At 38.7% G+C, this 27,329-nt stretch overlaps 1 protein-coding gene across 1 annotated transcript in view; it reads right to left on the bottom strand.

The window, feature by feature from the left end:
• The window catches only part of TBC1D5 (TBC1 domain family member 5), a 446,909-nt gene that overhangs the window by 102,564 nt on the left and 317,016 nt on the right, over positions 1-27,329 (bottom strand). Inside the window, exon 15 of the mRNA XM_049870673.1 lies at positions 5,281-5,366. Coding sequence (XP_049726630.1) covers positions 5,281-5,366 — 86 coding nt within the window. The remainder of the gene's footprint in view (positions 1-5,280; positions 5,367-27,329) is intronic.

Raw genomic sequence — 27,329 nt, 5'->3', positions numbered from 1 at the left:
CACTTGCTTTTAAAGACTTAATTATAGCAATCCGTGGTAAAGCAGAGAAGAGAAATCAGGCTTGATTTCTGGAGATATTCTTATCCATGAAATCACATGCCATCTTTGCATCCTCATCCCTTATCCCTTATTTGGATATGCAACACAAATAGAAGTCCATTGCCATAGCTATAATGGGTATTAGCCCCCTGCTTAGCAGATGTTAGCCCCGGGCTTAACCTCTACTTCTTGATCACTTCTAGGTGTTTCCCCATGAGTGTGTGTGTATACGTGTGTGTGTGTGTGTTTGTGTGTGTATGTAGCTGTATCCCTTCTGGATCATTCGTCTCTCCTTCCTGCGATCTAGTGACAGCCCCAACGCACCGACACTAATAAATTCCTAACTGCTAAGAAAGTAGTACTCATACTAATTATGGCTGAAGGCACAGCCTGGTAAAAGCATCTTAGATCTTCAGTAGCTAAAGAGGAAGTTTACCAATTGTTTCATAGCTACAACGGGCATGATAAACAAAACCAAAAAAACCAATCCCATTGTCGTTGAGTTGATTCTGACTCACAGCGAACCTATGGGACATAGTAGAACTGTCCTGTACAGTTTCCAAGGCCATAATCCTTATGGAAGCACACTGCCACAGCTTTCTCCCATAGAATGGCTGGTGAGTTCAAACCACCAACCTTCTGGTTAGAAGCCAAGCAGTTAGCCATTGCACCACCAGGGCTCCTTACAATAAACAAATCTCCAGGGAAAAAAAACAGTGGTTATAAGGGCTCCAAAGAGAGTTCGGGCCAAGCACTTAACCACTGCACCACCAGGGCTCCTTTGGAGATCCATCCATCAAGCTTGTCTCAGCTTATACTCCCTCAGTTGATGACTGATGGTACTCATGCACCTTTGCTAATGCTGGCTGCTCTCATTTGGTTTTAATTTGCTAATCGGAAAGGAGACGATGGTACTTTATCATTGTTTTAACTCCATTTCTTTGACTTATTATGAGTTGATCAGCCTTTTAAATGTTATTTGCAATTCTTCTTTAATTGAGTGCCTGCTATATTCTAGGCATCGTTCTAAGTGCTGGGGATACAACTTTTAACCAGATAAACATGTGGAGCTGGCATTTTAGTGCAAGAAATAAACAATGGAAACAAACACAGAAAATAAATACAAAATAATAAAAAAGGTAAAAATACCATTTCAGGTATCAAAACAAAACAAAGCACAGTGAAGGAACAGAGAGTAAATGGGTCCATTGCTTTAGGCAGAATGACCAAAGAGGGCTTCTCCGAGGAGATAATATTTGAATAGAGATTGAATAGTGAGATGCTGGCCGTATACGTTTTTGCAGAAGAACATTCTAGGTGGAGGGAAAAGCCAGTGCAAAGCTCCTGAAGTGGAATCATGTTTGGTGCTTAAGGAACAGCAGGCAGGTCAGTGTGGCTGGAGCACAGTAGACAACAGGGTAGAGTGGTGATGGCAAATGAGGCTGGAGAGATGATACTGGGAGGCCATATCATGTAGGGTCTACCTTGGAGCCATTGAAAAGCCTCTGGATTTCATCCTAAGTGCTTTGAGAAGTAATTGGAGGGTTCTGGGCAGTGCAGTGATATGATCTGACTTATGTTAAGGAATTAATTTGGCTGCTATGTGGAAAGGGGCCCATAAGAGGGAGTAGAGGAAGAAGGGAGATTAGTTAGAAGCCTATAGTAGTTGAGATGAGCCACAATGGTGACTTGGTATTAGCAGTGCAGAAGGAGAAAACAGATTTGTTTCAGGATACACTTTACAGAGATTTGCTGATGGACTCAATGCGTGATATGAGAGAAAAAGAGGAGTCGAGAACAAATCCAAGGTTTTAGCTTGATCAACTGGGCAGTGCTATTTACTGTGATGGAGATATGCTGGGGGAGTTAACAGGTTTGTGGGAGTGGAGTATCAAGTGTTCAGTTTGGGATGTATTAAATTTGAGATGTATACGAGACATCCAAGAGGAGATATTGAGTAAGTAGTGGGATATGAGTCTGGAGTTCATGGGAAGAGGTCAAACTAGAGATGTAAATTTAGGACCCTTTTGCCAGAGATGGCATTTAAAGCCATGGGCCTGGGATGAGATCCTCTATGGAACGCGTACAGACAGAGAAGAAAAGAAGCCCAGTGGGTGCTCTGGCATTTAGAGGCAGAGAAGGGGGATTCTGTAGAGCATGGCATGCGATGGAACGGCCACTGAGACTGGATCTTCTGTTTCTTTGAGCTGCAGAAGTTCTCTATACACTAATGATATCATATTTTGTCAGTCATATCTAGTGCAAATATTTCTCCATTTTGTTTGTATTTTGATTCAGTTTATGTTGTTTTTGACATAGCTGCTTAAAAATATTTGTTGCATAGTACAGCCACCAGTCTTTTTTCTTTGTGATTTCTTCCATTACTTTCAAGGTTAAAAAGGCTTCAAGTAACTAGAGGTCAGGTAGGCATTTGTGTTTTATTCTCAGCTTTGTTTGAAGGTACTCTGATTCACTTGGAATTTATTTTGCAGTATGGTAAGGTTACAGGTCGACATCTTTTAAGATGATCTGCCACTTTTCCCACCACCATTCATTAACTCTTCCCTTATTCACTGGTCTGTGACACTTTCTCCATCTCACGCTATACTTCATTTGGTTCCATCTCAATTTTAAGCTTTTGTATTGCAACAAGCTGATGAAAAATATTCCTTCCAGTCATCAAGATGACGGTTTGTATAAGAATCTCCAAGTGCTTACAAGGATACATGTAAAAAAGAACCAACATTTTAGAGAAGAAAAATTCAGGGAGAGAAAACTAAATAGAAAAAAAAAAAAACAACATGATGGATAGAAAGGAAAAGGCATGGCCCTTTTCCTTTAAAAAAAAAAAAAAGCAGATGCTGAAAAAAATGTAGAAAGATAATTCATATATACATACAAATTAGTTGAATGCCTTCCCTATGCCAGGCATTGTCCTAGGCGAATGAAACAAAGTGCCTGTCCTCAGGAGGCTTCCATTTTAGTGGGGAAGCTGACGAATATGTAAACGAATTCTGTAGCATTAGTTAGCGATGATGCTACGGAGATGAGAAGATTGGGCAATGGGATAGGGTGACAGGAAAAGGAGACAAGCAGGGAGGTCAAGAGTGGGCTCTCCGAAATGGCATTGGGCTGAGCCCTAAATAATAAAAAGGCATAGGAAGACGGGGGTGCGAGGAATATTCCAGGAACAGGGAAGAGTTGAGTGCAAAGGCCCCAAGCAAGATTAAGCAGAAGCTAGCCAGCGTGGCTGCAGCATTCCTGTTGCCCTGGAGTCGATTCTGACTCATAGTGACCCTATATGACAGGGAAGAATTGTCCCAGAGGGTTTCCAAGGCTGTAATCTTTAGGGAAGCAGACTGCCATATCTTTCTCCCGCAGAGCAGCTGGTGAGTTTGAACCGCTGACCTTTCCTTAGTAGGCTAACGCTTAACCACTGCATCACCAGGGCTCCAGACCAAAGAAAAAACCTGTTGCTGCTGAGTCACTCTAACTCTAGGGCTCCCCAGGAGCAGAGAAAAGGGGAGAGTGAAAGGACATAAAGTCAGAGAGAGAGGGAAGGGTCACAGGAAGAAGGCTGCACTACCATGCACTACAAAGACATTAAATAGGAAGCCCTTGGAGGGGTTTAAAACGGGGGCGGGGAGTGGGTGAGGGTGCAGGGTGAGGGTGTGATATGATCTATTATAAATTGAGGTCTCTCTGGCTGTTGTGTGAAAAGTAATATGGTGCTGTGGGAAAAAGACGGGAGCAGAAGGAGCTCTGGCTAGAAAGATCTCGTATAAAAAAAATCCTACAACACCTCTTTCTTTTAAGGATACCAAGCTAAACATTTGATATGATGGAAACATAAGTGATGAGGCTGTAAGGCTCCTGAGTACAGGGGAGTTTTGTCTGGTTTGTTCACTGGGTATCTCCATTGCCTAGAACAATGAGAGTCTGTCACTCAATAAATATTTGTGGAAATAAACAAAAGAAGAGAGTACAGCAAATGGCCTTTTATTTATGAACCAAAAATCAGATGAAATTAACAAATATAAAGAGCTTCAGAGAAGTCTCATGGGCTATTGAACCAGTCTCATAAATTACACAGTACATCAAAATATGGGACAAACGAGATTTCAGTCAAGGACGGTTAACTTTGTAACTAAAAAAACAAAAACCCCAAAAACCCATTGCCTTTGAGTCGATTCTGACTCACAGAGACCCTATAGGACACAGTAGAATTGCCCCATAGAGCTGCTTCCAAGGAGCGCCTGGTGGATTTGAACTGCTGACCCTTTGGTCAACAGCTGTAGCACTTAACCATTACACCACCAGAGTTTCAGTTCAAAATTCAAATTTAAATTCAGGCACTTTCTTGTAAACTTCTTCCCACCCCTTAGACTTTGAGTTCCAACATGGCAGAAGTTATGTCTTCTTTTTATCTCGCCAATAAGAGCAGAACACGTTGCGTATAGGTGCTCCGTTAGTGTGCATTTAGACTGTTGGAATCCTACTGAAATATACATTTACCATAGTGAAATGCTTAACGGAGAAAATCTGGACAACTTGGCAGCATTTATCATTACTAACATTTTTGTCTTTCAGAGTAAACTTTGAAATTACATTCTAATTTAAGATGGTTCTGGTTTGACAAGTTAACTCTTGAGACATCTGAGTAGAGTATTATGAAAGAACACAACTGTTCATCAACCCTTTATGCCAATGTTAATTTCTTTAAAAAGCAGGATTTTAATGTTTTTTTATTCCTACAGTGACCCTTAAAATTTCTATGTATATAATCACAAATGCACTCACAAGATGCATTTATAAGCTTATTGTGTAGTTCTAAAGACAGTTGGGAAACCCAATTTTAATTTTGTTACTGAAATAATTTAAAAATATATTATAGAACTGCTTCTTTTCAATCAACAGCAAGAATCTAGAAAGAGATTATACAAGTAGGCACAATTTATTCAGGTTTATTAGTGTTAGAAAAACAAAAGTTGTCTAACTTCAAACTGTAGCAAGTACACTTATATTTGTTTGATTTTTCATTTTACCACTGACATCAATGTATATCATTTCCCTATGCCTTTAAAAAAACTTGGATGATAATTATTTAACAAAGGTGCATTATGAGTGCTAAGAAACTGATATGCTAAAATCTGGAAAATTAATTTCAGCAAATGCGTGAAATTTCCTGATGACCTCTGAGAATATCTTTGTGACTTACGTCATCAGAAAAAGGAGACTTACCGGCTTTTATTCATGAGGTCTGCTCCCCGTGCTTTGTAATAATCCAAATTTTGATGAAATTGGTAAGTTACTGGTCTTGGATTTCTCTAAAGAAAAAAAAAACCAATACATTGAACTATATAAAATTGTTTAAGTCACATATTCATACCTAAAAACGAACAGAAATGATTGTTCTTCGATTCCTTCAGGAAAAATATGCATAATAATGAAGTTTAATAATGAGTGTGGTTGGAGTTCACTTTTCTTGTTTAAGTTTTGCCTTAACTGTTCTTAGTCCTGATGAAACACTGAAATTATTTTAGTTTTACCTGTTTCATAGTTCACACTGATTTACCGTTGTCATTTATTTTTGATGACTTTGATTACTTTCAAATACGGCCTTCTAAAACATAATCAGATAAAGTTAACCACTACAAAACTAAAAAAACTGTATGAGATGTAACACAAGTACAACCTTTGCTAAAGAACTGAGAGACACAATGTGTCCAGGAAGCTGCATTTTGGAGGAAGCGTAAAAATGACAGTTTTTAATGACCAGAACGCTAAATATGCCCACTAGATGGCACACCGAGCCTTTCTTCTCCTAAAGCTAATGAGTTATTTCAGGGTACAGCAATTCTTTTAGGGTTAACACCTTCTATGTCATGTATTCTCATTTATGAGTTTAATAAGTGCCCAAAACGTGCCAGGTACTAGAAATATTAGCAGGATAACCATCACAAGACAAAAGCAAAGTGACCAGTGTACATTTTAATAAAAGCAGCAGTAGCACTGCCCTTCTCTGCATTTAATATTACTTATCAATACTGCAGAAATTTCCTTGAATCATTAGGTGGGATGTGTCGATTTAAATGTGTTGCATTCTATTATTTAAATGTATCAAGTCCCTTATAGGTAAATAAAAATTAAACATACTTCTAGTTTATAAAAATAAAAATATAAATGTATTAGTATATAACTTGAATGAATACCGTCATCTCTAAAATGTTACATTACATATATTTCCCATAAAAAAGTGAAAGAAAAAACCTTATAAGTAAATGTATTCCTGTGTTTACCTGAGCATGTGATTCAAGTTAATAATGACGTCTCTGAACCAGGACATGCCACGTCCTGTGAGAGTTCTAACGAGACATAGAAAAAAAAGGGCTGCATTTTACCTTAACGCAGAATCACCAACACACTTTGGTATCAATTCTTGGACGCATAATCCTGAAGCACCGACACACGTGTGTAGGAGGAGGTTTATAATGGCTAAGGTTAAATAGTTGAAAATTCATCAAGCTAACAAGCTGCAATTTCATGGCCGTGATGGACCTTTTCTTTTTCTGCTGAAAAGGGAATATTTACATAGCTCAACCCTTTCATATCTCTTCCAAGCCAGCCCTGATCATCTGACAAAAATGACAATCCCTTGATTTAGCTCCAGCTACTACTCCACTGGTTTCGTATTCAACACAATTCTACAATAATGAAATCTGAATTGCCTTGATGAAGATAACTGATGCTTCCATGACTACCATACTATTAAGTCGAGCAGTGCAACTTTTCCCTCTCTAGGAATTACATAGGTTTCCTCATTGTAGCTGATGACAACCTGGACCCAAGTATAATGGGAAAATAAAATAGAGGTTAAAACCACTGGCAGATTGCCAGTGTATTCATGATTTATTTTTAAAATTAACTTTCGAATGACTATCATTCATGCCTAATTTTGCTCTTTATTCTTGGTACCTGGAAATACATTTTGTTTTTGCTAACATAAAAAGCTTTCCTTCTCTGACTTCCAACAAACTAATAAAGGATTATATTACTTTTTGCTAGAAAACAATGCAAGAAGAGATCACATGGAGCAATTTCTTGAAACATCTTTATAAAGACACGACAAGCAATTGAAGGCAGGAAGTGGTGATCTATCTCAGCGCTTAAAGCCATTATTAGAAATAAAGATCTAACTTGAACATATGAATGAGACTCAAGTATTGCTTTCACTGAGGCCTATTTAAATTCCTATGAGACTTACTGGTATCAAAGGGAGAGGCAGTTTAAAGTGCTACTGTACTGGGAAGAAAAAAAAAAAAGAACCAAAAGATGAATGTTGAAAAACAGCATTTGAAACGTAAAAAAATAAAATCTGAGGTTATGGTTGAAAGTTATTCAGTATGCTTTTCTGAGGAGATAAAGGTGTTACTAGACTAGAAATGTCTAACAGAAATATAACGTGGGCCACAAATGGAAGCCTCACACATAACTTTAAAATCTCTAACAGCCACATTAAAAAAGGAAAAAGAAATGGGTGAAACTAAATGTAGTAATGTATTTTATTTAACTCAATATGGCCAAAATATTATCATCTTTAGCATGTATTCAATATGAAAAATTGAGAAATTCTACATTCTTTCCTTTGGTTAAGAGCTTGGCTGCTAAAAAAAATTGGCAGTTTGAATCTACCAGCCACTCCTTGGAAAATTTACGGGACAGTTCCACTCTGTCCTATAGGGCCACTATGAGTTGGAATCAACTCGATGGCAACGAGTGTTTTTTTGTTTCTTTCGTACAAAGTCTTCAAATCCAGTGTGTATGTCACACTCACAGCACATCTCAGTTTGGACTGGCCACACCTGAAGTGCTCAGCAGCTACATGTGGCTAGTGGCCACTCCACTGGACAGTGCAGAACTACCTGTCTGACATATAAATAGGCAAAAACGCCTTTATCCATTAAGATTCAGTGCTGACAGTTCTCCAACTTACCTACAGTTCTTCTCTTTTAGTTGAGTTAGTTTTATTTCTTCTGAATAAGGTTTTAAGAAGTCAAGAAACTCTGGAACAATGCCTTCTCACACAAACCAAAAAATGAAAACTAAATAAAGGTTCAAACCATTGCTAAAAGTACATACATAAATGTGTACAAGTAGGTAAACAGACAGGCAGAATGACACCTGGGAAAAAAAAAAAAAAAAAAAAACCTATGTGCCAAAATGTTAACGATGGTTTCCTTAGGGGGAGGAGAGGAAATGAGCAGAATTCTAACTCTATGTAACTGAAGTTTTAAAAGTACAGACTTTTTTATTTTTAATGATTTTTCAAATAAAATTTTATAGAAGTATAACAGCTCTGATTCTGAATCTCTAAAGATCTAGAATTCCTCTAAAATATAAGTGCCACTAGAATTCTACATAGGTAAAATATATATATATATATATATATATTTTTTATTTTTTTAAGGTCAAGGAGTCCTGGTGGTACAGTGGTTAAGGCGCTTGGCTGCCAACCAAGTTAGGCTGTTTGAACCTACCAGCCGCTCTGCAGGAGAAAGATGTGGCAGTCTGCTTCCATAAAGATTTACAGCCTTGGAAACCCTATGGGGAGACGCTCTACTCTGTCCTGTAGGGTTGCTATGCATGGAGTCAACTTGACGGCAGTGGTTTTAAAGCTCTAGGTGAGAAAGACCAGACCCCACGACAGCTGTAACTTCACAAATGTGCACAACATATAATGTCTAAACTTTAGTATTATGTTTTCACCTGATTGAAACAATTAATAATTATTTTAAACTCATCTTCACAGAGTTAGAATTCCACCTATTATAAGCTTTCTCCCAACCTATGCACGTTTTCAAAAAAATACCTGTTTTGGTGAATTTTCCTTAGGAAAAAAGACAGCAAATTGGTATACAGGCAATTCCCAGGCTGTGAACATCCCGCTTACATGGACAATACCTACTTGTCTTTTAATGTTATGTAAATTTGTCCTCACTTTGAAATAACTGAACCAACCCCTACATGTAACAAATTCTTCATCACAATCACCTTCATTTGCTGCACTTGCAGCTTTTAAATCACTGAAAAGGCTTCAAGACTCTCCTTGCACCAAAACCAAACTCACTACATGGAGTCAGTTCCGACTCATAGTGACCCTAGAGGACAGAGCAGACCTGCTCATAGGATTTCCAAGGCTATAAATCTTTATGGAAACAGACTGCTGCATCTTTCTCCCTTGGAGCGGCTGGTGGGTTTTAACCACTGACCTGTAGGTTAGCAGCCGAGTGCTAAACGGCTGCACCACCAGGGCTTTTTCTTGCATTAAAAAAAAAATAAGGCTAAATAAGAACCTGTTCCGACTTACCGACAAAGACACACTGAGGAATGGATCTCGTTCGTAACCCGAGGACTGCCTGTAAGCAGATCTCTGTATCAGCCTGTGTACAGAGGATTACCGATTACGTTCCGTGACCCGGAAAGTCTGTATGCCTGAACGCACAGGTGCAGAAATCACAAATTCAGTCCACCCTGGGTTTACCATGCCTTCCCTAGACCATCCAGGACTTGAAATAAATCATCTGCAAGATTTTAGCTAACATCCCAAGGACCACCTAACTCTGGCATTAACAAAGCTTTGGAGCTCTTCTTAAAGCTTCAGCAATTTGTTTTAAGGTAATATAAAATGGATGCTGAAAATTTCATCCATGACATAGGCAGGCTGTTTTTCAGGGGAGGCATCTTAGAGCCTGATAGAAGCAGAACTGATACTGGTAGGAACAAGTGTCCTAGAGGGGATTATATAGGAAAAAAATAAAACAACAACAACAAAAAAACAAAACCCAGGGTGGACTTCTGACTTTCAAATGCATTTGTTATTTTATCCTGATCACAAAATCAATTTACAAATAGTGCTTAAATCATGGTTATCAATGCAACAGATAAAACCGATGGACTTTAATTTCTCAGTTGTAGTTAACTTTCTCCACTTCTAAGGTCTATATTCTAAGACAGTAAGCGTCTACTTGAAACAACTTCAGTTAAAACAAACGCTGTCCCTGAATAAGGGTGAATTTTGATAGTGAGCAACTCCCCTCTGCCCTCCCCTGAAATGGAAATCTTTGGATCAACAAACAACCCTTCTACTCTTGCTCTCCACCTGCCTTCCACACATGGCAGCTTCCCAATATTCCAACTCATGATAGTACAAAAGTATTTAAACGCTAACTCACATGAAGTCCAACTAACTACAAGATGGCCACATGGCGGCAACTTTCCTTGTTCTGAACCTGCTGAAATCAAACTCATTCAACGAAGGTCACTACAAGTGAGCACTTTCTGGATCCCCTAACTCCTGTACCTCAGCTGAAGATGGCATCTCAAACTTTTGTCATATGGAGACCCCGGCAGGAAGAGTCCTACGTGCTCATCCTGCTTTGAACAGCACAGTGCCTTGCACAGGGTTGGCTACTTATAGAACACATGCAGAAGAGAAAAGCGCAAAGGAAAAGCAATTTCAGTGACAACTGTCCTAATTATTGAAAATACTAGGAGGAGTTCTTGTAGAATTTAAGTTATATATTAAAAACAAAAACACTAGGGTCCACGTAACATCGTTCATCTGCTTTGGATGTACAGGGTGCCTGGTGTGTGAGGCAAGGCCTCAGGAGTCAGTGAGGCCTATACTCAGACCCTGTTCCACCTGTTACTACTAGTGACAGTGGGTGATGAGTTAGTTGTACTCCTAGCTCTAGTTTCCTCATCTGCAAAACTGTAGTAAGGACAAAGAAGGTTAAGGCCCAGCACAGAGCCTGGCACTTGGTAAGAATTCGACGGAACGGAAGTTAAGATAGCCTTCTGATAATACTGAGCACCAACCAACAGGCCTTTTGAGAGCAGATTGGACTGTTTAATAACTGACAATTCATGATAACAAACAGTAGAAAAAGCGAGGTTTCATATTTTTGATACTCATATATAAATTTAGAATAGATTTAGTCAAATGTTACATTAAAAAAAAAACAAAAACCACCTATTCAGGAAAATATATCTTATTTGATCTCATTTGTAGAGAGAAAGGCTTATTTCTCAGAATAGGAGCACATACATTCATAAATTTAAAAAAATTGTGATTTCCTGTAACATGTCCAAACTATTATCATTTTTATAGTTTATTGGTTATAATTTTTACTTTGAATGGAACTGTTGAAGTTCTTGTTGTACTTCTTTACTAGAAAACTGATTATATTTACAATATGTTTAACATGAAAAAAAATCTGACGACTTAAAAATTACTTAGATCCCCCCCCCATAGCATGCTGTCAACCTTTAATTTTTAGCATGTCACATTAGAAAAGGGGAAAAAAATAAGGCTCACGAGGAGAAACAGCAGTGTAAAAATATGTCGAACGTTTCTCTCTGATGAAAAACGAGACTCTTGTTTTAGTGAATATGTTATTGCCTCGATGCTGGGGGAAAAGCAACCATCATTAGAAAAACGAATTGCTCAGCTGTTTATAAGCAAAAAGCTCTGGGGGAATTTCTGGGGACCCCAAACGCAAAGCATTACAGGGTTATGCAAACATATGTTGCAGGTGTTTTAGGGGAGACAGGTGGGCAAGCCTCGCCATGGAAGGGGAGTTAGTTTAACGCACTGTAACTGAAACGAGCTAACCTGAGCGCACCCAAGTGCAGAGGTGCCGTGGCACGCGCGAACTGGAGCTGCAGAGCATAAACGCTCCCTGAAATAATTATCTTGTTAGTGCCAGGCAAACAGAATTTTTCCCTTTTTGTAGTTTTATAGAAAACAAACACTGCCGATTACCTTTTTTTCTTTTTTTTTTAAACTAAAGGTATTTTAAACCTGGAACAAAGAACAGCCTGAAATAGCGATAATTATCCAAAAAAAAAAAAAAAAAAAAGATAAGGATGAAGTATTGTTGCCTTTATTTAAACAAATATTCCTAAGGAGACAGTTTGTTGTAATATCCTCTCTTTGGTTCACTAGGCAACATTAGATTTATCATAATTCTCCTAAAGCCTAAGATATTTCTATATTAAAATGCTAATTTTGTCTTTTCTTTTGCCTGTAATTAAAGCTGGGAAATTTGTGATCTGATATTCACTGACTGCTAGAGGGTCCACAAAGGTCTCAGCATTTCTGTCTCTTGCTGCCACATACTGCCCTCTTCATGAAAATTAGACACAGTAACACAGCAGATGAAAAAGGCCGATGTTACATATAGCCCTAAGTGCTCACAAAATTCCTCTGTAAAAAGATATACATACACATATACATATTTACGAAAGCAGTCATAAGTGGCTTTGTATGGACATTGCTACCAAACCTAGACTTTGTCTTATTTGGTTTCTTTGTCATTTACCCAAGAGTTGATTTTCTTTTTACATTACTTGTGATTGAGAACAATATTCGTTTAACTGTATGTATTTATGGATAAGAGTATATTGGGCCATACTAAACCACTTATATATACATACCCCTAAACCACTTTTTTTTAAACAATCTATTTTTATACCATCAATTTCAAATACTTAGTATAAAATAAACTTGCAAAATTTCAGATTTAGAGAAACAAAAAGCTACTTAGTTTTTTACAATATTACAAAATCCAAAATGTGTGGAATACAATGCATTCAAGTTAATACAGGTCTTCAACAAAAAAAGAAAACAAATCTTTGTCATTTGGTTTGCTTATTTCAGCATCAGGTTTACCATGACCTCTAGCTTATATACTAAAAATTCCTAGGTATTTTGATGGGGAATATATTAATATACATTAATACTAGTTATTAAGAATCTTAGAGAAACTCACAAAAAAATTCAGGTAATTTAAATCTGTTTAATCGACAGAATAAGACTTAAAAAGGAAAAAGAAAAAACACTTAAAAAGCCTTAAAGAAAAAGGTAAAAAAAAAGGAAACAAAAACATCGTTAATTGGGTAAAGACACAGACAAAACCTCTGAACCCACGCCAGCCACATTCTACATACTGAATAAGCCCAATTCCCTGAAGTGACATCCCCATCTATACCCTGGCAAGCTGAGATCTCAGATGGCAGAGAAGCATTTTAAACCACCTGTGCGTTACGCTCGGCTCTGACTTGACACAATAAACAGACACCAAAAGAGAAATAACATTTTTTCCGGTTTGTAATGTATCTACATTTTTGAATTTAGCTTGCAGGAAGACGCCAGGTTAACACACCCCCTGTCCCCCCCCCCGCCCCCCCGTCTGCTGTTTATACACCTGGAAAGTAGGCGTTTAGGTTTATACATTTTCTTTGTTACTAACACTGGGCCTCAAAATTCTTTTTAGATAGTTAGCTCTTTTAGTACTACTCAACACTTCATCTTTTTCCTTGAGCGTCAACAGTATGGGAAAAAGAAAAGTCTCACTTCAATGGTTTAAGGAAATCCGGAAACTCATCGGTCTGTTCCTAACAGTAGTTCTCAACCTTCAATGGTTTAAAGGAAAAATACTCGTAGATCTCACAAAAGATCCCAATTTGGAAAACAGATTTAAGAAACTGAAGTCTTTGATATAAAAATTATCATTGCCATTTTCTATCTTTGGAAATGTTTAAATATTTTAATAAAGCTATCAACAAAATAGAAGCAATTTTAAAAAGGTTTAAGATTTGTGGAACCCCAGGGATAAGTCTATGTGTCCTTTATGGGACTGATAACTCTGGTTTGGGAAATTTTGCCCCTGAACTTTTTTCCTTATCTTCTTCCCTTCATTACCTGCTTTGTAACTGTCAAGGCAACAAAAGCTAAACTCCTGTACACTGAGGCCTGGTGAAAGGAGGCTTTGCACAGCAATACTTACAATGTAATCTGAGGGGTAATTTCGATGACAAAACATTTTAGGATTAAAATTTTCTTTACTATATAAAGCCACTCTTACTACGGTCACTCACTTTTACTGTAGTTTTTTGCGATGACTATTAGTACAACAATGATTATTTCACTACTGAGCTTTGAAATTTCTAAGCTAAGGGAGAAATCAGAACGCAACTATAAACAACGCACAGATCAGAGCTATATTGTTCCGAATTAGCCCCATCTCTACTTAAGAAAGTGTGTCAGGTTAGACCACAGAGAAGAGTCCATGTAGACTAACTCTTGCCTTTCTACTTTATCCTACATTTCATGTGTCATTAAAAAAAGAACACTGATCTCAGACGTGAATGAATTTCTCTAAATAGAGGATAAAAGCAAACCAAATCCATTGCCCTTGAGTTGATTCTGGCTCACAGCAACCCTACAGAACAGAGTAGAACTGCCCTATAGAGTTTCTAAGGAGCGGCTGGTGGATTTGAACTGTTGACTGTTTAGTTAGTAGCCAAATGCTTAACCACTGCACCAACGAGTCCCAAATAGAGGATGTTGTTATTAGGAGCTGTTGAATCAATTCCGACTCATAGTAAAACTATGTACAACAGAACAAAACACCGCCTGGTCCTGCGCCATCCTCACAATCCTTGTTATGTCTGAGCCCACTGTTACAGCCACTGTGGCAATCCATCTCGTTGAAGGTCTTCCTCTTTTTTGATGACCCTCTACTTTACGGCGTAGTGCTTAAGAACTACGGCTGCTAAGCCAAAAGCTTAGCAGTTTGAATCCACCAGGTGCTCTTTATGGGGCAGTTCTACTCTTCCTTATGGGGTCGCTATGAGTCAGAACTGACTCGATGTTAACAGGTTTTTTTTTTTCTTCTACTTTACCAAGCATGATGTTTTTCTCTAGGGACTGATCCCTCCGTATAACACGTCCAAAGTATGTGAGATGTAGTCTCACCACTCTTGCTTCTAAGGAACATTCTGGTTGTACTTCTTCCACGACAGATTTGTTCGTTCTTTTGGCAGCCCATGGTATATTCAATATTCTTCACCAACGGCACAATTAAAAGGTGTCAATTCCTCTTCAGCCTTCCTTATTCATCATCTAGCTTTCAAATGCATATGAGGCAACTGAAAACACCATGGCTTGGGTCTGGCGAACCTGAGTCCTTAAAGTGACATCTTTGCTTTTTAACACTTTAAAGAGGTCTTTTGCAGCAGATTTGCCCCCTGTAGTAAGTTGTTTGATTTATTGATTGGTGCTTCCATGGGTGTTGGTTGTGGATCCAAGTAACATGAAATCCCTGACAATTTCAATCTTCTGTTTATCATGATGTTGCATATTGGTCCAGCTGTGATGATTTTGGTTTTCTTTATGTTGAGGTGTAATCCATACTGAAGGCTGTGGTCTCTGACTTTCATCAGTAAGTGCTTCAAGTCTTCTTCACTTTCAGCAAGCAAGGCTGTGTTATCTGCATAATGCAGGTTGTTAATGAGTCTTCCTACAGTACAGATGCCCAGCTCTTCTTTATATAGTCCAGCTTCTCAGATTACTTGCTCAGCATACAGATTGAATACATATGATGAAAGGATACAATCCTGACACACACCTTTCCTAACTTTAAACCACGCAGTAGCCCCTTGGTCTGTTTGAAGGACTGCCTCTTGATCTATGCACATGTTCCTCATGAGCACAATTAAGTGTTCGGGAATTCGCATTTTCTGCAATCTTATCCATAATCTGTTATGATCCACACAGTCCAATGCCTTTCCATAGTCAATAAAACATAGGTAAACATCTGTCATGGCCTGCATTGTGTCCCCCAGAAAAGTCTGTCAACTTGGCTGGGTCAGGATTCCCAGTACTGTGTGGCTGTTTACCATTTTGTCATCTGATGTGATGTCCCTGTGTGTTGTAAATCTTATCACTATGATGTAATGAGATGGATTAGTGGTAGTTATATTGATGAGATTTATAAGATTAGATAGTGTCTTAAGCCAGTTTCTTTTGAGATATAAAAGAGAGATGCGAGCAGAGAGACACGGGGACCTCATACCACCAAGAAGCACTAGGAGCAGAGCATGTCCTTTGGACCCAGGGTTCCTGTAAGCAGAAGCTCCTAGCCCAGGAGAAGATTGACAAGATGGACCTTCCTCCAGAACCGATAAAGGCAGAAAGCCTTCCCCTGGGGCTGACACCCTAGATTTGGACTTCCAGTCTACCAGATTGCAAGAAAATAAGTTTCTCTTTGTTAAAACTATCCACTTGTATTTCTGCTATAGCAGCACTAGATAACCAAGACATCTTTCTGGTATTCTCTGCTTTCAGCCAGGATCCATCTGACATCAGCAATGATATCCCTCGTTCCACGTCCTCTTCTGAATCCAGCTTGAATTTCTGGCAGTTTTCTGCAGTCGCTTTTGAATGATCTTCAGGAAATTTTACTTGTGTGTGATATTAATGATATTGTTCAATAATTCTGAATTTGGCTGGATTGCCTTTCTTGGGAATAGGCATAAATATGGATCTTTTCCAGTTGGTTGGTCACATAGCTGTCTTCCAAACTTCTTGGCGCTGACAAGTGATCACTTCCAGCATTGCATCCATTTGTTGAAACATCTTAATTGGTATTCTGTCAATTTCTGGAGCCCTGTTTTTCGTCAATGCCTTCAGTGCACCTTGGACTTCTTCCTTCAGTACAATCAGTTCCTGATCATATGCCACTTCCTGAAATGGCTGAACACTGACCAATTCTTTTTGGTATGATGACTCTGTGTATTCCTTCCATTTTCTTTTGATGCTTCCTGTGTCACTTAATATTTTTCCCATAGAATCCTTCTGCATTGCAACTCAAGGTTTGAATTTTTTCTTGTTCTTTGGGCTTGAGAAATGCTGAGCGTGTTCTTGCCTTTTGGTTTTCTATCTCCAGGTCTTTGCACATTTCATTATAATACTTTACTTTTTCTTCTTGAGCTGCCCTTTGAAATCTTCTGTTCTGCTCTTCTACTTCAACATTTCTTCCTTTTGCTTTAGCTACCTGATGTTCAAGAGCAAGTTTCAGAGTCCTTCTGACAACCATTTTGGTCTTTTCTTTCCTGTCTCTTTAACAATCTCTTACTTTCATCATGCATGATGTTCTAGATGTCATTCCACAACTTGTCTGGTCTTTGGTCATTAGTGTTCAATGCATCAAATCTATTCTTGAGATGGTCTCTAAATTCAGGTGGGATATACTCAAGCTCATACTTTGGCTCTCGTGGACTTGTTCTATTTTTCTTCAGTTTCAACTTGAACTTGCATATGAGCAATGGACGGCCTGTTCGGCAGTCAGCCCCTGGCCTTGTTCTGACTGATGATACTGAGCTTTTCCATTGTCTTTTTCCACAGATGTAGTCGATCTGATTCCTGTGTATTTCATCTGGTGAGGTCGACATGTATAGTTCCGTACATGTTGGTGAAAAAGTATTTGCAATGAAGACGTCGTTGGTCTTACAAAATTCTATTATGGGATCTCAGGCATGGTTTCCATCACCAAGGCAATATTTTCCAACTACTGATCCTTCTTCGTTTCCAACTTTTGCATTCCAATCACCAGTAATTATCAATGTATCCTGATTGTATGCTCGATCAATTTCAGACCGCAGAAATTGGTAAAAATCTTCAATTTCTCCATCTTCGGCCTTAGTGGTTGGTGTGTAAATTTGAATAATAGTTATATTAACTGGTCTGCCTTGTAGGCGTGTGGATATTATGCATTCACTGACAGCACTGCACTTCAGGATAGATCTTGAAATGTTCTTTTTGATGATGAACGCAACGCCATTCCTTTTCAAGATGCCATTCCCAGCATAGTAGGCCATATGACTGTCCAATTCAAAATGGCCAATTCCAATCCATTTCAGCTCACTAATGCCTAGGATATCGATGTTCATGTGTTCTATTTCATTTCTGATGGTTTCCAATTTTCCTGGATTCATACTTCATACATTCCATGTCCCAATTATTAATGGATGTTTACAGCTGTTTCTTCTCATTTTGAATCATAGCACATCAGCAAATGAAGGTCCCAAAAGCTTGACTCTATCCTTGTCATTAAGGTTGACTCTACTTTGAGGATGCAGCTCTTCACCACTCATATTCTGAGTGCCTTCCAACCTGAGGGGGTCATCTTCCGGCATTATATCAGACAATGTTCCATTGCTACCCATAAGGTTTTCACTGCTAATTCTTTTGAGAAGTAGACCGCTGGGTCCTTCTTCGTAGTCTGTCTTAAAATCTGGAAGCTTAGCTGAAACCTGTCTGTCATAAGTGACCCTGCTGGTGTTTGAATACTAGTGGCATAGCTTCCAGCATCACAGTAACACACAAGACCCCATGGTACGACAAACTGACAGACACTTGGGGGAAATAGAAGATAGTGCAGTTAAAGAGAAACCCAAAACCAAACTAAACCCAGTGTCGTTGAGTTGATTCTGATTCACAGAGACCCTACAGGACAGAGCAGAACTGCCCCCTAGTGTTTCCAAGGAGCACCTGGTAGATTTGAACTGCCGACCCTTTGGTTAGCAGCCGTAGCACTTAACCACTGTGCCACCAGGGTTTCCCAGTTAAATAGAAAAAAAAGGATCCCCAAAAACCAAACCAAACCCATTGCCGTGAAGTTGATTCTGACTCACAGTGACCCTGTAGGACAGAGTAGAACTGCCCCACAGGGTTTCCAAGGAGTGCCTAGTAGATTTGAACTGCTGACCTTTTGGTTAGCAGCCGTAGCTCTAAACCACCAGGCTACCAGGGTTTCCAAATAGAAGATAGTGCAGTTAAATACTGGCTTTAAAACCAACATTTAGTGGTAATGATTGGCACAACAACTACAAACTGCTCACCAATATCTATGTTGTTGTTGTTGTTGTTGTTAGGTGTCATCAAGTCACGTTCGACTCATGGTGGACTGCCCCACAGGGTTTTCTTGACTGTAATTTTTATAAGAACAGATTGCCGGGTCTTTTTCCCACAGAGCCACTGGTGAGTTTGAACCTCCAACCTTTTGGTTAGTAGCTGAGTGCTTAACTGTTTGTGCCACCAGGGCTCCTTAATGTCTATGCTAGGGGTTCTGAGATATGGACTGAAGTCTTCATCAGGAAGTACAGTGGTCTGTGGCACACACACGCGAAGAAATCACAGCATAGAATATCTATGCTAGGGATTCTTAAATCTTTTTTGTGCCACAGACCACGCCATTTTCTGATGAAGACTTTGGCCCGCTCTCAATGTTTTTAAATGCACAAAATACGAAGGATTATAAAGAAAATCAGTTATATTGAAATACAGTAATCTAAATATTGAATAAATTTGTAATAATGTGTGTTTATAAATTAATGCATTAAATAACAAGATCTAGTGACTGATCTAATCACTACTGTAATTTCAAAGTAGTAATGAATGTAAATGGATTTCAAGCTATCTTTACTGACTGTAATATGATATGAAATATTTGTGATAGCTATTAGTAATAATGTCTCAGGTGCTTCTCATACTATTGTAGTTTGTTGCCTTTATCCATATTTGAAGGAAACACTATATTTCAGTTAGAACTTAGTGAAAATAAAGTCATCATTTTTCCCATCCAAGTTCTAAAACCCCCAGAATTATACTTACAGACCATTTGGGGCATGTGGGCCCTGGGTGGCAGTGGTTAAAGTGCTCAGCTGTTAACAAAAAGTTTGGTGGTTTGAACGCACCAGCTGCTCTGTGGGAGAAAGTCTGCTTCCATAAAGATTATAGCCTTGGAAACCCTATGGGGCAGTTCTACTATGTCCTATAGGGTCACTATGAGTCGGAATTGACGGGATAGCAATAGGTTTGGTTTGGTTGGGCCCTGTGTCAGTAAGCACCATTTTCTCAGAACCCTGGAAGATGATTTTGGATAACAGTATTCCTCTTGGGAAGGTTCATTCTTAGGGGTTCTACTGTACTAGTTTATCAGCCCTTTTGTTGTATGAATATGTGCACAGTGATAGTCAAAATATAAAACAATTGGTATAGCACAGGCAGCTATCAATCAAGTCTGAATCGGGATCCTAGAGGAAATCCCTGGAGAACACGGCTTTGCCAGGCAATAACCCCTCAGATGCTGGCTTTCTTTATGAACTGATACAGAAGTTCTTCAACATTTTAACAACTGGTATGACTGTGACACCAGCTGAATGCCATCCCTGAACAGGAGTAACATTTGGGGATAGTGTGTTTAGATGTGCAGGTTCTGCCTTGGATAGTATCTAGCATGTACCTGAATGAAAGCAGAAGGGAAGTGAGGCTGTGGGGGGGGCGGGGGTGTGAAGATGATGTGGGAGTGCTCAATTACAGAGGAGCAAGCTGTGGATGCTCAGAGAGCCCACTCCTGTCTGAGAAGGCTTCTGTCCTTGTGGGCCAGCTGATGGCAGTCACATTTGTAGAGGGCTATTTTTTTTTATTCTGTAAGTGGGACTGCCCACTCCCCTTTTTTTTCCTTAGAGGTAGCTGAATTTTGCAGTCAGAAATGCTTCAGGAAAATAACTCTCTTCCAAAAGGCCATTTTCTGAAGAATCAAATCAGTTAGTCGGGACCTAAGACCCTCTGAATGGTACTTTGAAGGAATAAGGAGAAAAAAAGTTGCATAATTCACAGTGATTCAGAAAGAAGGCTGAGACAGTCTTAAGTAATCATCCCATCCAGATGAAGGGGAATCTTTGTAGGTCATTCCTTTACCGGCTGTTGCCATTCTCCATTGAAGTACAGGACTCTTGTTTCCTGGTAGACACTGCATTTAAAATGCCTTTGTGACATGTGACTTACTAAGAGGTAGGGAAAAAACAATATGGAGAACTGCAAAAAAAGTATAATCCTTTCTGTATAAATATTTTTTAAAATTTTGTTTAATAATAGTTAATACATGAATATGGTACAAAATTCAAAACATACAGAAAGATAGACAGTGAGAAGTGAATTCTCCTTTCTCTCCCTCTGTCTTCCAGTCCACCTGCAGCAACCACTGTTATCAGTGTCTTGCATATCCTCTGACGGAGACTGTTGTTGATAGCTGCTGTCCAGCTAACTCCGGCTCATGCCAACCCCACGTGCAACAAAATGAAACGTTGCTCTGTCCTGCACCATCTTCACCACCTCGCTGATACGCTCAAATCCACTGTTTTTTTCTTTTGAATATTTTATTGTGTTTCAGGTGAAAGTTTACACAGCAAATTACGTTCTCGTTTAACAATTTTTGTACTAATTGTTCTGTAATGTTGGTTACAATTTTTCCAAAGTGTCAGCATTCTGATTATTCCCATTCTGTTTGTTCCGTTTCCACTTATCTAGCTTCCCTGCCCATCCCTGCCGTCTCATCTTTGCTTTTGGGTAAATGTTGACCATTTGGTCTCATATACAGTTGATTATTTAAGGGAGCACATCCATCACGGGTGATATTATGTTAGAAGCCAATCTAATATTTGGCTGAAAGGAGACCTCAGAAAGTGGCTTCAGATCCAAGTTAAAAGAGTATCTTAGGACAACAGTATTTGGGGCTTCTTCTAGTCTTTGTCTAGTCTTTGTCAGTCCAGTAAGTCTGGTCTTCTTTTAGGAATTTGAGATTTGTCATACATTTTTCTCCCATTCTAACTGGGACCTTCTATTGTGTCCCTAGTCAGAACAGTCAGTAGTGGTAGCTGGGCACCATCTAGTTCTGGTCTCAGGCTAGAAGAGGCTGTGTTTCGTGTGGGCTATCGGACCTATGGACTGGTTTTTTCTTTGAGTCGTTGGTTTACTTCATTCTTGTTTGCTCCAGATGGGAAGAGACCAATAGTTGTATCTTAGATGGCCGCTCATAAGCTTTTAAAGACCCCAGACAGTACTCATCAAACTAGGACATAGAACATTACCTTTATGTAAATATTTTTTAAAAGACATAATTAGCAGAAATTTGAAGAGTTGACCCTAAAATTCATACGGAAATTAAAGGAAGCTAAAATAATCATTTAAAAGATAAACAGAGCTGGACTCACATTTCCCAGTTTCAAAACATACTACAAAGTTATATTAAGATAATGTGGAACTGAGAGTCCAGAAATAAACTCTCACATTAATGGCTAGCTGATTTTTGACAAAGGTCAAGATAATTTAATGAGGGAAAAGTATAATCTTTTCAGCAAACACAAATGAATATCTCCATGCGAAAGAATGAATTTGGACCTTCACCTCACAGAAAACACAAAAACTAACTCAAAGTGGATCAGAGACCTATATGTAAGAACTAAGACTATAAAACTCATAGAAAATATGGGAATAAATCTTTGTAATCTTGGGTTAGGTGATGATTTCTTAGATATGACACTAAAAGCACAAACAATAAAAGAGAAGGCTGTTAAGTGGGACTTCATCAAAATTTAAACTTTTTTGTGCTTTAAAGGACAACATTAAGAAATTGAGAGAAAACATTTGCAAATCATATATTGATAAGGGACTTGTATCCAGAATATATAATCTCACAACTCAATAATAAAAAGAAAACTCAATTAAAAATAGGCAAAGGTCCTCAATGGACATTTCTTCAAAGAAGATAAATGAATGTCTAATAAGCACATGAAAGGATGTTTAACATTCTTAGTCATTAAAACAAAAAAAAAAATCAAACCCATTGCCATCGAGTCGATACTGACTCATAGTGACCCTATAGGACAGAGGAGAATTGCCCCACAGGACTTCCAAGGAGCACCTGGTGGATTCGAACTGCCAACCTTTTGGTTAGCAGCTATAGCTCTCAACCACTACACCACCAGGGTTAAAACTACAATGAAATACCATTAGAGTGGCTATAATATAAAAGACAACACAACAAGTGTTGGAGCGGATGTGGAGAAATTTGAAATCTCATACTTTGCTGGTGGAAATGTGAGATGGTGAATTCATTTTGAAAAATAGCTTGGCAGATGCTCAAAATGTTAAATGCAGAGTTACCCTATCACCCAGCAAGGAAAGCACATGTCTGCACAAAAACTTGCACAGGAAATGTTCATAGTGGCATTATTCATAACAGCCCCAAAGCGGAAACAACCCAAATGTTTCTCAACTAGTAAATGGACAAATAAAATATGGTATACCCATACCATGGCATATTATTCAGCAATAAAAAGGAATGAAGAATTGATAAATGTTACAACATGGATGAACCTCAAAAACATTACGCTAAGTGAAGGAAGTCAATCACAAAAGACCATATATTGTATGATCCCATTTATATGAAATGTCTGGAACAGGCAACTCTATAGAGACAGAAAGATTAGTAGTTGTCTAGGGCTGGGTGGGGGTCGGGGGGAACAGAATGGAAAAGGAGGGGGATGGGGAGTAACTGCAGATGGGTACAAATCTATTTTTGGGGTGACAAATATGTTCTAAATTTACATTATGGTGATGCCGCCCAACTCTTTGAATACACGAAAAACCACTGAATTATATCTTTAAATGTGCAAATTTTATAGCATGTAAAATATACCTCAATAAAGTTGTTAAAAAAAGAAATACTCTATGTGTTGGTATATGAACACACACGCACCCACACGAACACCCACACGCCCACACACAAACCCACCTCAGAAGGAGAAATGGACTGACTCAGGAGATGGGGAACTAGATGGAGACATTTGGTTTTTACTTTGTACCTTTCTATATTACTGTAATTTTTTTCACCATGTGTCATATTACCCCATCCCCATCAACAGACATTATCTTGACAATGGGTTTATGGGCATGGGCAATTTGTTTTCCTTATAATTCTCTGTATTAAATTAAAAATAAAACTCCTTAATGTTACTTAAAATGGAAGTTCAAAAGGTATTTTACACCTTTCTCAGGAGCTTTTTTTAGTTTTGGTACCTATTACATTACACATACCACAGTTTAAACAGTTACGCAGAATGTTTCAGAACTCTGGCTGAATGTCTTATTTTACCATGGTTTGTCAAATAGTGTTACACTCACTTTGTTGAGTCAACCTATCAACCTGACTCTATCCATGAAGATCTTCGAAGATCTGGGAGTTCAGATGCCTCAAGGCTGACCTTTGGATTCATACATACATTGCCACCAGAATCACCTTCCTAAAATTTAGGCCTGATACTTTTACTTCCCCCCTTAGGTCTGAATCAGGTCTTAATTGCCAAATTACCTTTCTTAGCATGACATTCAAAGACCTCTATGATCTAGGCCCTAAAATACTTCTCATACCACCTCCCTGTGTACCTTAACTTTCAGCCACAACTATCTATGGACAGTCCTCATATCTCCAGGCTTTAGGTAAGCTGTTCCCTCTGAAGAGTGATCTTCTCGCTCTTCCCTGCTTACCGAAACTGCAAATACCACCTCCTACGAGAAGCCTTCTGTGAATTCAAACATCACTCCACCTCCCTTATTCTCACAGCATGCTAATTTTAAGTTGACCTTGCATTTATTTCATCCTGCCTTGCATTTACAGCTTGTTAGTTAGGTGCATGTCTGTTGTTCACATACAGTGTGAGTTCACTGAACTCAAGTGTGGACTGCTGTTTGTGTCCTTTCTGTTTCTCATAAAGTCTCTGCACATGGGCTGTGATTGTGATCGTCTAAGAACTACATAAACCAAAGAGCTTGCTAGAGTCTGGCTTTTGAAGAAACACCCACAGAGCGGCATAATCACAATTCACGTAACAAAAACGTAGAGAAGGCCATTGAGTAGTCACAGAAGCAGCCTGTCCTAACAGGGGAAATTTTACTTAGCAAAGTACACACAACTTGGCCATGACTACCTGACCACCCCTAATTGATTGGTTATCTCACAGAGACGCAGCTGGCTGAGTAGATGTAGGGTGGTGACCTGCTCTGTAAAGTAAAACACAGGCAAGATACGCACTTTCAAAAATCAAGTTGAACTTCTTGCAGGCAGTAGGTTGTCTGACTTTTGTTACTGTGATGTGAGTTTTTGTTTTTCTGTATCTTTGTAGGAGTTTTACTAGGACATTGTGAGAAGCTGCGTGTCATTTTAAAACCAAGCAGTGCTATCTAAGCTGGATGGTAAGGAAGGTTGTAAAATTGCCATGAGGAGAAGGGCAGAAAGGGCCACCCAAGCAGAGGGGAGAAAGCACAGAAATGGATAAAGGGCAAGCGGTGAAGATAATATGCAAAGAAACATCCTTCTCTTTTCATCCGTTCACCCTTCTATCCAAATATTTCCTATGTGTCAGGTACTGTACTGGGTACCAGAGATACAATCTCTTATGGATTAAATTGTGTTCTCCCAAAACACGTGCTGGAACTCTAACTCCTAAACCTGTGGATATAATCCTGGCTGGAAATAAAGTGTTCTTTGTTATGTTAATTAGACCGTACCTGAGTAGGGTGGCTTCTAGATGAATCACTTCTGAGTTAAAAAAGGAGCATATTAGGCACACCCACAAACTGGGTTAGTGAGGTGCCATGGAGGATTATCCACAAGTCAAAGAACCAAAGAACACCCAGGGCTACAGACAAGGAAGGGATTGAGGTGGCCAATACTGCTGATTTATTTTCAACCCTAATCCTACACTATCTCCATTTCTCCCTTTTTTCTTTTATCTCTCATTCCTCTAGTATCTTTTGGTTTGTCTTTTATTTATTTCATGTTGCTCTTCTGGTCCAAAAGAGCACTTTTAATTCCCCTTTAATGCGCACACTAAACATGTCAATTTTTAACAGAGTATTTTGTTTGTTTTCAACCTTGGCTGAGCTCTCTACAACGTTTGTCACTATTTCCATGTTCTTGAAATTATTCACCCTCAGGCAATTATACCTCTATCTTCTCATGGTTCCCCCATGCTCCTTCCACTTGCCTCTGCCATCTCTTTGACAGTATTCCAACCTATGATTCCCGTCACAGCTCTCTTCTCATCTTCCCACCTGGAGGCTTCTTACAGTCTCTTAACTACAATTAATATCTACATTCCAGGACTCCTAAATCTGTATCTCACATGTTCCTAGTTGCCTTCCGGACATCTCCACCAGGATATCCTACAATCTCTTCAGAATAAAATCATTATCCAACCTCTTCTCATACACAACTGTCCCCTGCAAACTTGCTCGTCTATACATTTTCCGAACAACCCAGTCAATGTATTGGAAACCTGGGAAATGCAACTACTTGTTTCACCATCCACAGCTAATTATTCCCCAAGCCTGTTCATACTCCTTTTTAAATATTTCTTGAAGTCATTTCTGTATTTTCTGTTTTCAGAAGCTCATAGTTAACTGTATTTAAAAAAAAAAAAGAATAAAAGAAAGATGAAAGGAAAGGAAGAAAGAGAAAAGAGGCAAGGAAAGAAAAAGGAATAGTCAAACTACCTATATTTCATTGTTTGTTTTCACAAAGCAAAAGAGATGGTTGGTAGAAAATAATTTTAATAAAAAATACACACACACACACACACACACACACACACACACACACTAAATTTTCCAATGAAGTACTTTACTGCAGCAAACTATTAGTTACCTTGGTGATAATTAAAACTCTCTTCCCTTGTTTAATGAGGAAGAATGAATAATTTCTTTTGAATGAATAATTCCTGAATATATTCTGAAATTCCAGTGTTTGTTCAATGTTATTTCAAATGCTGGTTCCTACATAGTTGGTTAGCCTCTAGAATTCAAAGGCAAGGAGGTTCAAATAAGAGAGCTTAAATAAGGTGTTAATAAAAACATTAAGGAAACCCTGGTGGCATACTGGTTAAGTGCTACAGCTGCTAACCAAAAGGCTAGCAGTTCAAATCCACCAGACGCTCCTTGGAAACTCTATGGGGCACTTCTACTCTGTCCTATAGGGTCGCTCTGAGTCGGAATCGACTCAACAGTGACACGTTTAAGTATATTAAGTAGCTGATGTCAAATTAATAGTGGACATTCTCACCAGCAGACCTTCTTATAAAAGGAACATGTAATAGTTAGTCCATTAGAACCTTTATGAGAAATTCTGGCTGGGTTTCTCCGGATGCTGGCTGAAAAGATGAGGGTAAAAGCTTTGTTTCCTGGATTTATAAAAACAGCTCTAACTATTCCTGTCCTTTTTCTACCTTCAAATTTCCCACTTGGTGTTGTTCCTTGAAGACAGCTCAAAAAACTTAAGCACCATACAATGTCCACTTTAAATGAAATAAATTTGAAATGCTCTCTTCTTTTACTGTTGTTGTTATGAAGGGAGAGAGAGAGGAGTGATGAAAAAGGCACTTGTACTATAACAACAGGAATCTCAAGAAAAGGCCGGAGAGAATCAAATCGCTAACAACCCCCTACTTCTAATATGATGATGGTCAGACCTGGGGCTGACAATTTTGTGAAACATCTTATGGCTCTCAACTTTACCAATTCATATCTCTTCAACACATTCTTAGTA

Source organism: Elephas maximus, chromosome 27, assembly GCF_024166365.1.
Source record: "Elephas maximus indicus isolate mEleMax1 chromosome 27, mEleMax1 primary haplotype, whole genome shotgun sequence".
Classification (NCBI taxonomy): domain Eukaryota; kingdom Metazoa; phylum Chordata; class Mammalia; order Proboscidea; family Elephantidae; genus Elephas; species Elephas maximus.
Note: the sequence above shows the minus strand (reverse complement) of the source record. Positions and strands in the feature narration are given on the sequence as shown.